This window comes from Canis lupus, chromosome 26, assembly GCF_011100685.1.
Source record: "Canis lupus familiaris isolate Mischka breed German Shepherd chromosome 26, alternate assembly UU_Cfam_GSD_1.0, whole genome shotgun sequence".
Taxonomy (NCBI): domain Eukaryota; kingdom Metazoa; phylum Chordata; class Mammalia; order Carnivora; family Canidae; genus Canis; species Canis lupus.
In genome coordinates this window covers 5,102,530-5,118,509 of record NC_049247.1, presented here as the reverse complement: position 1 = coordinate 5,118,509, position 15,980 = coordinate 5,102,530, and the positions used below count along the sequence as shown (strand labels likewise).

At 51.2% G+C, this 15,980-nt stretch overlaps 1 protein-coding gene across 1 annotated transcript in view; it reads left to right on the top strand.

Annotated features, from left to right (window-relative positions):
* AACS (acetoacetyl-CoA synthetase) overlaps positions 1 to 15,980 on the top strand; it is a 57,873-nt gene that overhangs the window by 15,886 nt on the left and 26,007 nt on the right. The window contains exons 4-8 of the mRNA XM_038574746.1: positions 333 to 446; positions 3,722 to 3,819; positions 9,815 to 9,929; positions 10,141 to 10,222; positions 12,964 to 13,111. Of these exons, the coding sequence (XP_038430674.1) occupies positions 333 to 446; positions 3,722 to 3,819; positions 9,815 to 9,929; positions 10,141 to 10,222; positions 12,964 to 13,111 (557 nt within the window). The remainder of the gene's footprint in view (positions 1 to 332; positions 447 to 3,721; positions 3,820 to 9,814; positions 9,930 to 10,140; positions 10,223 to 12,963; positions 13,112 to 15,980) is intronic.

Genomic DNA, 15,980 nt, shown 5'->3' with positions numbered 1-15,980 from the left:
GCCATGGGCATGGTTCACTGGGGCTGTTATGGAGGCCACTGGCACACCATCCTTTCCCACTGTTGCCACCTGTTAGGTGGAAATTCGTATCTCACTGTTGTCATGCATGCATGTTTCTTCGATAGTGAGGTTGATCATTCTGTTGTCTTAGGCTAACTTCCACACATACACATATACCTTCTCTTCCAAGAAGTTGAGTCAACCCATGTCTGTATGACATTTCTGGGCACGCGTTTCTATACTGCGTTTAAACTGTGCAAGTTTTCCTCCTTGTCTGTGATTCAGAATCTTTCTTTAGGGTTGTCTCTACCGTCTGTCTCTTTTCTCCCCAGGGGAAGGCAAAGAGGAAATTGTGAAGGTGACGTTTGAAGAACTGCGGCAACAAGTGGCTTTGTTTGCAGCAGCAATGCGGAAAATGGGTGTGAAACAAGGAGACCGGGTGGTTGGTAAGTGTTTTTGGTTCTGGTTGTGGCTGGGTGGGGAGGCTGAGGCAGAGTGACTGGCTTGGAGGCAACTTCTGGACAAGATGGCAGATTACATGCAGCCTCGTGGGACTTTAGTGGTCCACACTCCATGGAGGCTTGATGAAGAAGGAAGGTTGTGGTGCAGGGAGAGGGCAGGGCAGTCGGGCAGCAGGGACCGTCTGTGCAAAGGCCCTGAGGCTTTTGGGTGCAGGGTACCTACAGGGGTGACAGGTACAGAGGACTGGGTGTGCAGAGCAGGTGATGTGGCTGGCAAGGACTGTCTGTGAGGAACCAGGGTTGGAGTCCTGAGATGTGAAGGGGAGGCCTGGCTCTTTCTCCCTCCCCAGTCCCTGCCTTCCTTTGTTCTCTCCTAATCTAGGTGGTGAGTCACCATTTCCCACCTAGAACGATTCAGGTTTTCCTTTCCTTTCCTTTCCTTTCCTTTCCTTTCCTTTTCCTTTTCCTTTTCCTTTTCCTTTTCCTTTTCCTTTTCCTTTTCCTTTTCCTTTTCCCTTTTCTTTTCTTTACTTTTCTTTTTTCTTTTTTTTTGAAGATTGTATTTATTTATGAGAGACACAGAGGGGGCAGAGACATAGGTACAGGGAGAAGCGGGCTCCCTATAGGGAGCCCGATGTGGGACCTGATCCTAGGACCCCAGGACCACCATCTGAGCCAAAGGCAGACGTTGAACCGCTGAGCCACCCAGGTGCCCCTACAGTTTTCTTTTCACTTAGACTTCTGGAGAAAGTTTAAAGGCTTGAATGTAGGCCTGTTCTCCATTGTAGGGAACTGCAATTAACTTTGATGTGGGTAGGTGTGTCCCCAGGGGCAAGCAGGGGGGCGATAAGAAGACTTATCTTCCACACAGGCCTGTGATCAGGGTGCTAGGCCGCCTCCCCTGCCCTGTGGTGGTGGGACCGGGGCCACAGGGCAAGGGTGGCAGGAGGAGGAGCCGCTGCTGTGCCTCTCCTGGGGGAGCTCACCGCAAGCTGGCATTCAGTGTGTGTTTGCGAAGAGGGCGGCCTTATCGTTTGTAAACTGAGTAAAGGCCTGTACCTGGGTCTCCTCTGATGACAGCTGGGCACGGAGTCCCTGCTCATGTGTTAGTTGACTAGAAGGAACCAGATAGTGAGGGACACACCTAGCTGCCTCCTGTCTTAGCCCTCCCTGGGGTCTTTCTGTGGTTGCTCGTCTCAGCAGGGTCCCTGCTGTCCCATGGCAAACCAACACCACTCTATCCCCACACCATGCTTTGTGTTCTTTTGTTGTCTTTACTGACTGCCAGAAATCTTGGGATTATTTGTGTGCCTACATGCACATCTGTCTGTCCTATCCTGGAGGACAGGTGTTTGTCTTCTGTTTGCAGCTGCATCTTGGAGGGAGGCTGGAGGATCGACATGGAGTGAGCAAATGTTGGTGCAGGGCCCGTGGTCATGGCAGGCATGGTGTGGGCTAAGCCTCGATATTTGGGGTTCTTTCAATTTAATCTACCCTTTCCTAGAAAAGGAATTCAGGAGATCCTTCTTCCAATTTTCATTTTTTATAAAAAATCTCTTTTGAAGCAAATGTTTTCTGAGAGAGGGAGAAGTGGAGAACCGGGTATGTCAGGGCAGATGGCCGAGACTCCCTCTGGGCTGTGTTTTCTTGGGAGATGCCCCGACTCTGCGAAGTCAGGCTAGTGCCCGGTGATCTGCCCTTGTGAGTGTTACAGTGTGGACACTAATGTGACCTGACCATAGTTCCAGGATGGGGGCTGTGTTTCCTTGAAGAGGGTGAGAGGGAGTGACTCCCCAGGCGGAGAGGACATGGGGAGATGCTCGAGGGGCTTCAGAGACTGCACTGGGGTTGTGGAAGGGGGGCTTCTCTTTTCTGTGATGTGCTCATCTCCTGGTCCTCTGTCCGTGTCCACCAAGTGTGGGTGTGCAGCCTCCTGGGACGGGGTCCTGTCCTGCCTCAGGGACACTGCAATTTACACAGTAAGCTCAGCTGACATCCATGGGCCTGTTGGTGCCAGGCACTGGGTGCAGCCCTGGGCTGAGCCCTGCCCTCGTGGACACTCCTGACTCAGCAGGGAGATACGGCCAACCTGAAGGAATGGAAGTCCTGAGCGCTGTGGTCAAGAGGCACCTGAGAGCAGCAGGGAGGGAAGCAAGGGTGAGAGCTGCGCTCAGGGCCCTGGGGCTGTGGAGCTTCTGTGGCCACTGGGGAGCTAGGTGGGGGAGCACTGGGCCATGGCCCCCTGTGCCCCGATGCCTCGTGCCTGCTCCTTTCCTCTGAAACATTTAGGATGATCTATGTAATTGACCGCAGTCTCTCTGGCCACAAAGACTCCCTGCGTCTCTTGTCAGAAAAGCCCAGCCTCTTGCCAGATGGAGGGTCTGTGGTGCTTCTCTGCCCCTTACAGGCTTTTTTAGGTCTTGTGACTGATTGCCCTGCTCATAGTCTTCATTCCCCTACTGCCTCTCCTTTGCGCCTGCATCTGTCCACCTCTTTCCATCTGTCCACCTGTCTTTCCATCCATCCATCCATCCATCTTCCAGCCAGCCAGCTCACCAACATCTCAGGGCCTTGATATGCAGGGCATAGTAAAAGGCATTTGGTAAACAAATAACAAAACAGGCAAAGGCCCTGCCCTCACGTGAGAACCAGATATGAAATTGCCAATTATGATTAGTAGATGTAGGTGATTATTAAGGTTAATTTGGTCAGGAGAAATAGAGTATGCTTTGTGGGGACTGGCCAGCGAACCTGAGTTTATCAGGTGGCCTTGGAGAAGGTGTCTCTGGGAAAGTTTCATTTGTATTGAGAGTTGAATGATGAGTTTGCAGTCAGGTAGGCAAGTGTGTGGAAGCATGTTCAGGCACAGTAGACAGCCTGTGCAAAGGCCCTGGGGCAGGGGATGCTTAGAACAACTGGAGAACTGGAAGAAGGCTGTTGTTACGGAGCTCAGAGTGGGAGGTGGAACAGAGAGAGAGAGGAGGCTGGGGCCGGATCCTATAAGGGCTGCAGGGATCACTCTGGTTGGAGTGGGTCAGAGGGGGTGACAGTAGGACGTGGATAGGCTGGCAGTAAGTGGAGGGACCTTCTGAGTGGGAGATGTCAAGGCATCGGGGTGAGGTGGGGCTGGTCATGCTCCTTGGACCGGCCAGAGCCAGCCCCTCTCCCCACTCCTGCCCTGGCTGTCAGTAGAACCTTTTAGAAGTCCATCGCATCCAACATACCCCAAATCCAAGCCTTTCTCCCTGGACTGATTACAGGTTATTTACCCAACGGTGTGCATGCCGTGGAGGCCATGCTGGCTGCGGCGAGCATCGGTGCCGTCTGGAGTTCCACATCCCCAGACTTTGGTGTAAACGTAAGTAGGGGTCCCCACTGAGGGGCCAACGTGGGTGGGTGGCCACTGCAGTGGAAACATTCCCGTGTGATTTGCGCCAGGGCAGGCTCTGCCACCTGACGTCTTGGGTAGGGGTGTGGACAGCTGTGGTGCAGGATTGGCAGGGCTGGAGGGAGACATTGTCATGATGGCCTCCCACCTCACCAGCCAGTGACATGAGAATGATGGGAGAGAAGGAGCCAGAGGAGCTGAGTCTTGTTTTTATTTTTTTTTATTTTATTTTTATTTTTATTTTTATTTTTTTTTAATTTTTATTTATTTATGATAGTCACACAGAGAGAGAGAGAGAGGCAGAGACATAGGCAGAGGGAAAAGCAGGCTCCATGCACAGGGAGCCCGATGTGGGATTCGATCCCGGGTCTCCAGGATCGCGCCCTGGGCCAAAGGCAGGCGCTAAACCGCTGCGCCACCCAGGGATCCCTGCGTCTTGTTTTTAAATCTAAAGACAAATGAATCCTTTTTCTTTCTACTGTTACTAATGTTTTGTCCATGTGTAGGGACTGCGTGAGCATGTGTTCAAGTGACAGATGGCACGTGGAGATATAGCTGGAGGTGCTTGGTCATCTCTCCTTGGATCTGTGACCACAGGAGATTTTCTCATGTTTGTATTCTTTAGATGGTCATCTGGCCTTGTTCACAGAAGTTCCCCTGAGGCCTCTGTGCACTTGAGTCCATTTCTGATCTCTTACTTTGGATCTGTGCTGTGTGTGGGAGGAGGGCAGGTCCAAGGGGACCTAGGACCTGGGGTGCAGCCAGCTGCTGAGTGACCCAGGTGGGGGCAGGAAGCATGTGCTCAACCCCAGTGTGCAGGACAAAGAAGCAGCCAAACAGGAGTTCCCTGGGGCCAGGGACCTTTCATGATTGCGGAGCCTTGGGGAGGCAGGGCCCTTGGGAGCCTCAAGGACAGATCCCTTAAAGGGTACAGTGGGCGTCCATGACCCTGTCCACTCTTCCTGGCACGGCCCCTGCTCCGGGCACTGGACAGCGCAGCCCAGCGGCTGAAGGTTGGCCAGGCCTTGCTGATGGTGCACCCCTGGGTGAACTGTTTCTCTTCACGTATGAAACAGGGGCCATGGGAAGAGAGAGGGCCACGAGATGAGCATGGGAGGCTCAGGCCTGTGGTTGGCACCCCTCGGCTGCAGGCTCGGCCACTAGCGATGTTGGGGCTCAGTGGTTTGTGGTTAGTGTGTGTCTCGGCTGCAGGGTAGGTTTCTGTGTATGAGCTTGAAGCTCACATTTACCTTGAGGCTTTCTGTTCTGGTGAAGGTGGTCTAGGTATGTCTCATTTCCCCCACACCATGCAAAGGAGGGACAGACATGCTTCTCTGGCACAGGGGCCTGGAGAAGTGATGTGATTGGCTGAGTCTAGGGTGAGGGCTCTGCTAAGTTCAGGGAGGAGTGGCTGCCCTAGACCTCACTGCTTGGCCATGGTTTTTCTCCTGGGGCTTTCCCCTGGCTATGCCTGGTTGTCCCATTGAGGACCTCTCTGGATCAGCAAGGACTGCTCCGAGGTGGGAACTCTCCATGTGGCCTGCCCAGTACCCCAGGCTCTCAGCAAGGCCGGGTGAGCTGTTGGGGCCAGCGGCATCCTCACAGGAGGGTCCCAGGAGGCTGGGGCTGGGATCCTGGGCACTGTTAACCTCAGATCCTCATCAGCCTTTTGGCTGTGTTGCTCAGAAGCAGGGCTGGGAGCACAGTGTGGTGTGGTGGTTCCTGCCTGGGTTCAGGTCTGGCTTTATTGCTTCCTGGCTGTGTCCTCAATACATGCTATGGGGAGCCAGTAAGGACCACAGGATTAATGCTTGTGTTCAGTTGGTGGCAGCACTGGACACACCCATCAAGGTCAGTATGTGTTAGCCTGTTATCAAAGAGGTGGGTGCTGGGGCGCCTTAGTTGGTTAAGCATCTGCCTTCGGCTCAGGTCATGATCCCTGGGTCCTGGGATGGAGCCCCATATTGGGTTCCCTGCTCAGCGGGGGGTCTACTTCTACCTCTGCCTACCACTCCCCCTGCCTGTGTGTGTGTGTGCACTCTCTCTCTCTGGCAAATAAATAAATAAAATGTTTACTAAAAAAGCCCAAGGGGCACCTGGGTGGCTCAGTGGTTGAGCATCTGCCTTGGGCTCAGGTCATGATCCTGGGGTCCTGGGATCGAGTTCCACATGGGGCTCCCCACAGGGAGCCTGCTTCTCCCTCTGCCTGTGTCTCTGCCTCTCTCTGTGTTTCTCATGAATAAACAAATAAGTCTTAAAAAAAAAAAACAACAACCCAATACCCCAAAGAGGGAGTGTTTTTGAGTGACATCAGAGCTTTAGAGCTAGTCACAAAGATGTTGGGAGAGCTATATGTGGACCAGGGGGTGGTCATAACCTTCTAGGGCTGGAATGTGGGCTCTTCACAGAGAACAGAGCTCCTGATTGCCCTGATGGTGTGTTGTGTCTCTGGGTACGGGGTGGAAAGGGGTATGATGAAGGCAGGTGTCCAGCCACCTCCCACTTGGCTGCTGTCGTGGGTCATTGCCCCGTGCAGAGTGTCACCACCAGATGCCTCTCCAGGCTGCTCTGCAGATGCTGGTGTGCACTAGATGGCAGCGTGGCTCCACTCTCTCCACAGCCTTAAGAATGCTGGGTCCTGGGGAATCCTTCTTGCCTGATGGCCTGAGCCTCAGGAGAGCGCTTCTCGTGGTCAGGAAATGACAGGGCCAGACACCTTTCCACTAAGATGCTTCACTCTGGGAAACTTCTTTGTTTACCTTTGAGTTGGTAGCTTTTTCAAAAACATTCAGGGAGTCCAGCCTCTGACATTCACACATCTGAGAGCTGCGCCTGCACACTCAGAACGTTTTCAGATCGTGGTATGCATGCACATAAATAGAGCAGCTGTCCCTGCCCTGGCTGGCTGTCCACATGAGTCTACACAGGCTGCTGGTGTCAACGCCCGATCGGTGGCCCAGCACTCTATTCAGGTCAGATGTACCATCACAGGTGTGCCTGTCTCACTGCAGCGTGAAGGCGGCGGTGGCCGAGCGGCTCTCCTGGACTGGCCAACAGCTGGTTTTAGATGCTCAGAGATCTTTTTTTTTTTTTTAAAAGATTTATTTATTTATTCATTCAGAGAGAGCGAAGAGAGAGGCAGAGACACAGGCAGAGGGAGAAGCAGGCTCCATGCAGGAAGCCCGATGTGGGACTCAATCCTGGGTCTCCAGGATCATACCCCGGGCTGCAGGTGGCGCCAAACCGCTGCGCCACCGGGGCTGCCCTAGATGCTCAGAGATCTTGACTTGTGCTTCATCAGCCAGGACAGCCTCCACCTGGGGCCTCTGAGTTTGTGCGTGGCCAGAGCCCAGACCTCTGGTTCTGAAGCACTGTGGTATTTGCTGTGGGTTGGCTGTCACCATGGCTGAGAGCTCTGTGATATCTGAGTCCCAGCCCCTGGTGGGCTGTGTCCTTTCATCCTGGGTTTGTTGTCACCTTGCATAGGGGAGAGCAGGACAGGTGCTAGATGTTTTGTAGATGTTTCTGCTGCCTTCCAGGCTCTCCCAGTCCAGCTCTGGGCAACCCCTCCCAATCCAGGGCTGTCCTGTTGGCCTTTCCCTTCCCTGAGCATTGCCAGTGGTGCCCTCTGCCTGGGAACAGCCTCTCCCCTCCCGCCCAGCGCTGCCCAGGAGAGGTGCCCCCCTGGCGCTCTCTGGGTCGCTCTGGCTGGTGCTTCCCTCTTCCTCCTGCTGCTTTGGTCAGCAGAGGATCCAGCCCTGTTTTCTTCTGCCCTCTGGTTTCCTGTCCCGTGGGCTGGTCTTCCCAAGTGGTCACAGCACCACCAGTTAAGTGTACCAGCCTGTAGCCCCAGCTCCACCCCTGGCTGCTTGTGGATGCTGGGCATGTTACTCACCCTGGCAGTACTGCCTCGAGCATGTGGAGTATATATTACTGCCCTGCCCCAGGGGTTGTGCAGGCCAAATGTGGGGAGGCCTATAGCAAGCCTGAGTGGGGCCTAGCACACAGCACTCAGTACCTGTTCCGGGATTTTTATTGGCAAAAATTTCTTTCCCAGATAAACCAGGAGCTCTCAGCCCATCTTGGAATCCTGAGCTTTAAGAGTACAATTTATTTTGCTGTATTGAGTTTGTACATCACCGCTGTGACTTTTTTCAGCCTCATGGTTGTCCTGGTGATTCTCACGAATCTTCAGTGTAGCTCTTCCCATCACATGCATGGACGAGCTGCCCAGTCTTTATGCCTCTCCCTTTTGCTTCCCACCTCCCTGTGGTGTCGAAGACTGGGATTTTCTTAGGAAATCGTGGCTTCACAGCTTGTGTTCTTAGAGTAATCTGAGTGTTGATTATAAACCGCTGGCCTTGGACCGATGTACAAGGGAATGGAAGGGCCATTCTGGGTGGTGCCTTCTCAGGTGTTGTGTTTGCTTTTTAAAAGATTTTTTTTATTTATTTGAGAGAGAGAGTGAGAGATCATAATAAGCCAGGTGGTGGGAAGCAGAGGGAGAGGAAGAAGCAGATGACTCCCTGCCGAGCAGGGAGCCAGATGTGGGCTGGATCCCAGGACCCTGAGATCATGACCTGAGCCCAAGGCAGATGCTTAACTGGCTGAGGCCCCCAGGTATCCCCAGGTGCCATGTTTGTGGATGAAGAGGGCTCCACCCAGGTCTGAACTTCAGGGAGACCTGACTGGGAGTGCTTTTACCTGTCACCCCTGGGAGAACACTCAGGTTGTATTGAGCATGTCAGTGGGAGGCTACACCTGTCAGTTCGCATCAGTTCATGTCAGTTCCAGAAGCAAACTGTTACCTGCATGGCAGGCATGGCTTCTTTCAGAGAGAGAGGTGTGCTTGGCAGGATGGCAAATTCCACGTGTGGTATAAACAGACAGTGTGGTGAGCCTGCCTTTTATTTTTATTTATTTTTTAAAAGATTTATTTATTTGAGAGACAGCGTGTGAGCATTCACGTGTGTGCATGGGAGGAGAAGCAGAGAGAGAAGGAGAGAGGAAATCTCAAGCAGACTCCCGGCTGAACATAGAGCCTGACATGACCCATAAGATCACAACCTGAGCTGAAATCATGAGTCGGATGCTTAACTGCCTGAGCCTCCCCAGGCGCCCTGAGCCTGCCTTTTAAGTGGAGGCTGTTTACTAGCATACATGTTTATAGGGCTGTGCGTTTCATTGGGAAAAAGTACCATTTGGAGGATTCACGTACCTCTTTAATTGAGGATTAGAAGAGAACCAAAATATGGAAGTGTTTTTGCGGTGCTGTATAGTATTGTGAGTGGTTTATTTTGGAATAGGAATTAAGTGGGTGATGGTTTGGTCAGAGTTTAATTTGTCCCCAGGTTCTTTTTTTTTTAATTTTTAAAAAATTTTTATTTATTTATGATAGAGAGAGAGAGAGAGAGAGGCAGAGACATAGGCAGAGGGAGAAGCAGGCTCCATGCACCGGGAGCCTGACGTGGCATTCGATCCCGGGTCTCCAGGATCGCGCCCTGGGCCAAAGGCAGGCGCTAAACCGCTGCGCCACCCAGGGTTCCCTGTCCCCAGGTTCTTGGAGTTAGACCCCTCTCCTTCTTTTTGAAAGGCAAGTCTTTTATCTCATGTGCTAGAGAGATATGTTCAGGGCTCTTTCTACAGAGTGGGGGTTCTTTCTGGTAGTGTCAAGACTCACTTCACAATTTCCCCATCTTACTAACTTGCACTTTGCTATTTCAGTGTCTGTTTGTAAGTCCTTTGGTATTTCCTTATGTTGATGTTTTCCTTGAAGTGATGTTTACTTCTCAGGTGCAAGTCATGGTTTGCTTGGCTTTCTTTAGTGGCCGCAGGTGACAGGGACACAGGAATGAAGCTAGTGTGTCGGTAATGAGTCTCCTTTCCCTCGAAGCAGACCCTTTGGCTGCTGCGGGGTTTTGCCTCTTGCATGACTGATGCGACAACCCTTTCCTTCCACTCACAGGGTGTTCTGGACCGCTTCTCTCAGATTCAGCCTAAGCTCATCTTTTCCGTGGAGGCCGTCGTGTACAACAGCAAAGAGTACAGCCACATGGATAAGCTGCAACAGGTGGTGAAAGGTGTGTGGCTCTCCTGGGTCTGAGCTGGTACAGCAGGGGGCAGGATGTTTGGGTGAGGGGTGCCCAGGAGCCCCAGGGTCACAAGGGCCCCTGAACCGCAAGCAACAGAGCCCTGTAAAGCCCCTCCTTCGGTTGTGTTAGATTTGTAAAAAATACAACCACTAAGTATGTTGTGTCCTATAAGCCTGTGTTCCTCCTCCCCTCTCTTCAGGACTTCCTGACTTGAAAAAAGTGGTGCTGATTCCTTACATTTCCTCGAAAGAGAAGATAGACATTTCCAAAATTCCGAATAGGTAAGCCAGCCACATGCTGACTGTTGGTTCCATGCAGAACCCACCAGAAGTCCCGCTTGGTAGTTGATTCTGAGAATCCTTTCACTGGAGCTGTAGTGTTTTAGAGGCGTAGGAGGTTTTGGTTAAAAACCACACTTTGTAATTGGCCATCTGAGGCCCCAGAGGGAATCCTCCGAGGCCACTCAGAGACTTAGTGGGCAGAACAGAGAGAGTGCCCCAGGAATACTCTGTCAGTCTCTCTGCTGTCCCTTTCAAGTGTCAGGTCAAGCCTAGCTCCCTGATGGAATAGAATTAACATTTGCTGCTGTGTGTGCATGCATGTGTGGTGCATGTATATGCATGTTTATGTGTATGCATGAATATGCACATGTAAATACGCTCACATGTGTATATGTATTTCTCTCTTAGGACTTTTTTTTTTGTCCTCACTGCTAATAGTAGCTTTCTCTGTTTTTCTGACATTTGTAAGTTGGTACATCACATGCCTTAAGTACCAAAGAGAATTATGAATGATTTATTTTGGAATAGGAATCAAGGATGTGTGGGTTATGGTTTGGTCAAAGCTGAATCTGTCCCCAAATTCTTGGAGTTATACCTCTCTCTTTTTTCTTGAAACAGTCATTGAAGGAGAGTTCTTTTTTTTTTTTTTTTTAATTTTTTTCTTTTTAAATTTATTTATTCATGATAGTCACACGGAGAAAGAGAGAGAGGCAGAGACACAGGCAGAGGGAGAAGCAGGCTCCAAGCACCGGGAGCCTGATGTGGGATTCGATCCCGGGTCTCCAGGATCGTGCCCTGGGCCAAAGGCAGGCGCCAAACCGCTGCGCCACCCAGGGATCCCTGAAGGAGAGTTCTGAGGTCAGTTGTGTTTACCTGTGAGGGTTGTCCGTTAGACCGTGGGAACCCTGCCAACCTTGATAAATTACAGCCAGATGACAAGCCCTGGTCCCAGTTCACACCATGAACATGGCTCCCCTGCTTTTCTGTTGGGGGCCATAGCACACACAGGCCAGGGGCCCCACAGTGGCCCAGCTTTCATCCTTCTGAATGTGTTCATTAGCAATTGACGTGAAATTAGAGCATCCTATAGAATCATGTTAGCCACTTCATTTAGCTTGATACAATGCAAAAATCTCCCTCTAGCCCGCTCTAGGAATTAGGCCTCCGCTGCTCTTCGTCCTATGATTACTGGATGCTATGGATAAACTATGGCTTGGAGACCTGGGGTGGGCATGGGGCTGCCCTTTGGGATTTTCATTTTTAGAAGAGCAACAAGAGTAATTGCTATTTACTGTGATTTATAGGCCGTTTGGAAGAAAAGGTTTTTCTCTGTGTGAAGCATCCGATTAGATTGGGCACTTTGTGTAAATGAGATTCGAATGGGAGATGGAGGTGGAACAGGGCTTTTGTTTGCCAGAAGGTTCCACAGGGAATAATTTTCCTGACACTCTGGAGCAGAAGGCTTTGTTTGTTTACTTCTTGGAGTCAGATTATTCTGGACGCTCTTTATAAACCTCTGTGCCTCCTTCACAGGACCTCTTATCCTTAAGAGGCCTTCCCACACACAACAGCACAGTTTTTCCCTTTTGTACGTGTGCGTGTGTTCCAGAGTAATTATCCTCAGCAGATTGATGCAGAGTTTAACTCATTCTTCCCCTTCCACAGAAGAAAGTTCCATTTGTCAAAACATCAGGTTATTACCCCCCACCCCCCCCCTTTTAAGCCAGTGGAGAGAGAGGGCCAGGATCCAGGTTCCTGCTCATCTCTACATAGGAAAAGAACCTCCCCCAGGATGGTTTGTGGCTTCAGCTGCCCTGTTTGTGCTCAGAAAACAAATGTGTTCTTCATTGGCTGGTTTTGGCCACATGGATTCGTGCTTTATGTCCGGTTTGGGGGCAGATTTCTTAGGTAGTAGTCAGCAGCCAGGCTTGGGGATCCCTGGGTGGCTCAGCAGTTTAGCACCTGCCTTCGGCCCAGGGCGTGATCCTGGAGTGCCAGGATCGAGTTCCACATCGGGCTCCCTGCATGGAGCCTGCTTCTCCCTCTGCCTGTGTCTCTGCCTCTCTCTCTGTGTGTCTTTCATGAATAAATAAATAAAATCTTAAAAAACAAACAAACAAAAACCCCCAGCCAGGCTTAATTTTGTGTCTGGACAGAGATTTGTACCTGGCTGTTGTCCTCAGGAGTAGTATTCAATGACACGTGATGCATACATTTGCCTGGAAGCATCTCTGTTGTAGAAGCTGCAGTCTTTGGATCTTGGCCCCACCTACTTGTTCCGACCTTCAGTGGTTCAGAAGCTCAGGATTCTGGTCCCTCCCTTCCCTCCCTGCTCCTCACTGAGGCAGCACAGATGTGTGTTAGATTCACAACCTCCTTAACCCAAGTTTGCGTACAAACTGGGGATGTGTTAATTCTAAGTGATCCTTCTGCACAGTGCTTGTGAAAGCACTCGAAAGATTCTCAGAAGAGACAGTCCTTGGCCCTGCCAGCATGCTAATAAAGCAACTCGATATTTTCACTCATTCAGTTAGTTTCCCTTCAGCATGAATTTGAATTTGTAAGATTTGACTTCTCTCCTTCCTCCTGGAAAGTTTCCAAACCAGGTTTGTTTCCCCTTGAAATCCTACAAGGTAGCCTTAGAGGGCAGTGAGCGGCCACATCTAGCCTGGGAAGACTCAGCAGATGCACCTGAGCATTCTGTTACATTCACTGTTTGTTTCTGTATGTTTTGCCCCCAGTGTGTTTCTGGATGATTTCCTTGCAACCAGGAAAGGCGAGCAGGCCCCACAGCTGGAGTTCGAGCAGCTGCCCTTCAGCCACCCACTCTTCATCATGTTTTCGTCGGGCACCACCGGAGCGCCTAAGTGCATGGTGCATTCCGCTGGGGTACGTTCCTCCACCGTTTGCTCCCCTGGGGTCTCCGAGCTGCTGGAAGTAGCCACCGAGTCTGCACCCCAGACCACCATCCCAGCCAGACTGCACCCCCTCCCCCAGAGACTCTATCTCGAAGCTCCTCTTCAGGTGGGGGTAGTGTGGGGATGTGAGTCTGAGCCCAGGTCCTGGGAGCTGCTGTGGGTGTCTGTTGCTGCTGTGACGGGTACAGAGGCTGCGTGGTGCCTCCAAGGCGGGGTGTGCATTGGGTAAGCCCGTGACTTTCACACTGTGGCTGTGACGCCCTAGGTGCTTGTAAATGTGGTGGGTGGGCCCTGCCAGCACCTGTGAGCACATCGAGGGTTATGAGAGGTGCTGGTGGTGGTGCATGAGGCTGTCGTGTTAGCAGCATGTGTGTGGATGTGTGTGTGTGCTCCATGGCATGGTCAGACAGAGCTGCCTGTGGACTGTGGTCAGATGCTGTGACAGCTGCTGGGTCATGTTGGAAAATGCAGGTAGCTGAGAGAAGCTCACCATGCCGCAGTATTCGGCTGGGCCGTCGTCACCGAGCACCATGGGCTGGCAGCTTCAGCAAGAGAGATGTGCCTCTTATGGGGCCGGGGGTGGAAGTCTGAGACCAGGGGGTCCAGGGTTGGGTGCTTCTGAAGCCTCTCTCCCAGGCCTGTAGACGGCTGCCTTCTCCCTGTGCCCTCACTTGATCTTCCCTCTGTGTACATTCCTGGGGGCTCGCATTTTGCCCCAATTTCCTCTTGTAAGCTCATCAGTCAGATTGCATTAGGACCCGCCCTTGTGGTCTCTCTGACTTTATCACCTCTTTAAATGGAGTCACATTCTATGGTCCTGGGCTTCAGGGCTTCAGCATATGAGTTCGGGGACCCCCAGTTTGGCCCACGACATGTACTCATTTTCCTGTGAATTTCATTAGAAGTCCAGCTTTATTGAAACACCTGAAATGAAGCATGAGATTTTATCTGTACCAATTAGTGACTTTAACCTTTTATTCTTGGAACAATCGCAAACCTTTAGGAAAGCTGCAGGAGCAGCATGATGGGCTCCACAGGCAGGCACATCAGCTAGACTCTGCCACCCTTAACATTATCAGCATCCCTTCCTAACATTTTCTGCAAAGACTCTTCTGCTTGGCTTCTGTCTCCGTGTGGTACACATGTTGTTCTGCTTTTCGCTGAAAACCCCTTAAGAGTGAGTTGAGAGTCGGCCCTTCACCCTGGATACTTCAGCACATGTCTCCTGGGAACGAGAATGCTCCCCCATACGCCCTTCGTGTGGTTGTCATGTTCAGGAAGGTCAGCATTGATGTGATACTGTTACCTGATGTGTGGCCCCGTTCATACGCTTCTACCTTCCCCACAATACCCCACACAGCAGCCTGCTTCCACGCCTCCCTGTGTCCTCACTCTGGAGCTGCTCCTCACTCCCCCTTCGCCTTTTGCGACGTTGGCATCTTGGGAGTTCAGTTGCTAGTCTTGCAGAATGGCTCTCTGGATTCGTTGGGTGCTTCCTCCTGGTTAGATCTGGGTGACACCGTCTGGAAGTGATGCAAAAACATTTCTCAGCACATCACATCAGGAGGCACCTGATACCCATTTATTTTATACTTGTCATCTAAGCATGTCGCTTCTCAGAGATACAGTTCCTAGGGCATTTGGTGCTTTTCTCGGACCACAGTCCCTCCTGGCCTCATGCCATCCTATCCTGCTCCTGGCTTTGATGGGAAAGCTTCCTTCTGACTCCGGTGCAATGTCCTGGGCAGGTTTCGGAGCCAGCATCCTCCTGCTGGTCTGTGCCCATGGTGCTCCTTCCAGATGCCCTGCCCAGGCTCTGCCACTCTCTATACCCGCTTTCCAGCTTTCTCTCTCACTTGGCTGAGCCTGGAGGGAGGAGAAGAACCCCGTAGTCTCGGGGTCAGACGTTGTCATAGCCTTCTCTTCTCCCCTGGCTCTGAAGAAGGGGGATTATCCCAGAGGAGAAAGCTCCTGTTCACAAACCGCTTTCTAGCTATCGCTTGATGGGATGGCGGCATTTGAAAATCAAATATAGAATTTCTCTTATTTTAGTTCATTTAGCTTTTACAGATGTTCCCTATGCCTGGAAGCACTCTGAATCCCTTCCACAAAAGGGGGACATTTCCATTTGAATCATTTTAGAGCCTTATAGAGCTTTCACAGAGTGTTTCCATCTGAATGGGGAAAGGAGCTAGCTAGCGAGGCTCCATTATTACCTGGATTTGGATTCACTGAAGGCCTGATCTCAGATGGTGACACGGAGCTGCCAGATACACCAGGAACCTGTGGGTGACTTCTCAGGGCCAGGTGGAAGGGAGGGGGACTTCAGGGTGCCTATAAGTAACACTGGCCAAACCCAGTTGAGTTGCCTTTTTTGTAGGAGTGAGTTGACCTTGTTCAAACCATCCTGTTTTATTAAATCAAGTCGGGTGTGTTCAGAGTCTAAGATGTCATTTACTGTGGTTACTGGAATAACATTCTCCTTGGAGAGGGGAGCTCTGGTCTGCTTGGTCGCAGGCCTGTTATCGAGCTCAAGAGAGGAGCATTTTTAGAAACCTTGTAGACAAGGGTGGGGTATGTGTGGCAAAACAACAGACATTTTAGGAAAAACTGAAATGTCTAACTGCACTTTTATTTTTAGTGCTTTTTGCATAGTGAATGTCACTTTTAGGAGAGGAGCATAAAAATGTATTAGATATAATGTGGCTTGCTCATAAAATCATCATGCCTTGGTATATTTAGAGTATGGAAAAGTCAGGAAAAATCAGACTTATTCTGTCTTCACTAGGCTCTTGCATCTCCAGAGAAGTGACTAAGCATCTTGCCTGTTTTCAAGAGTT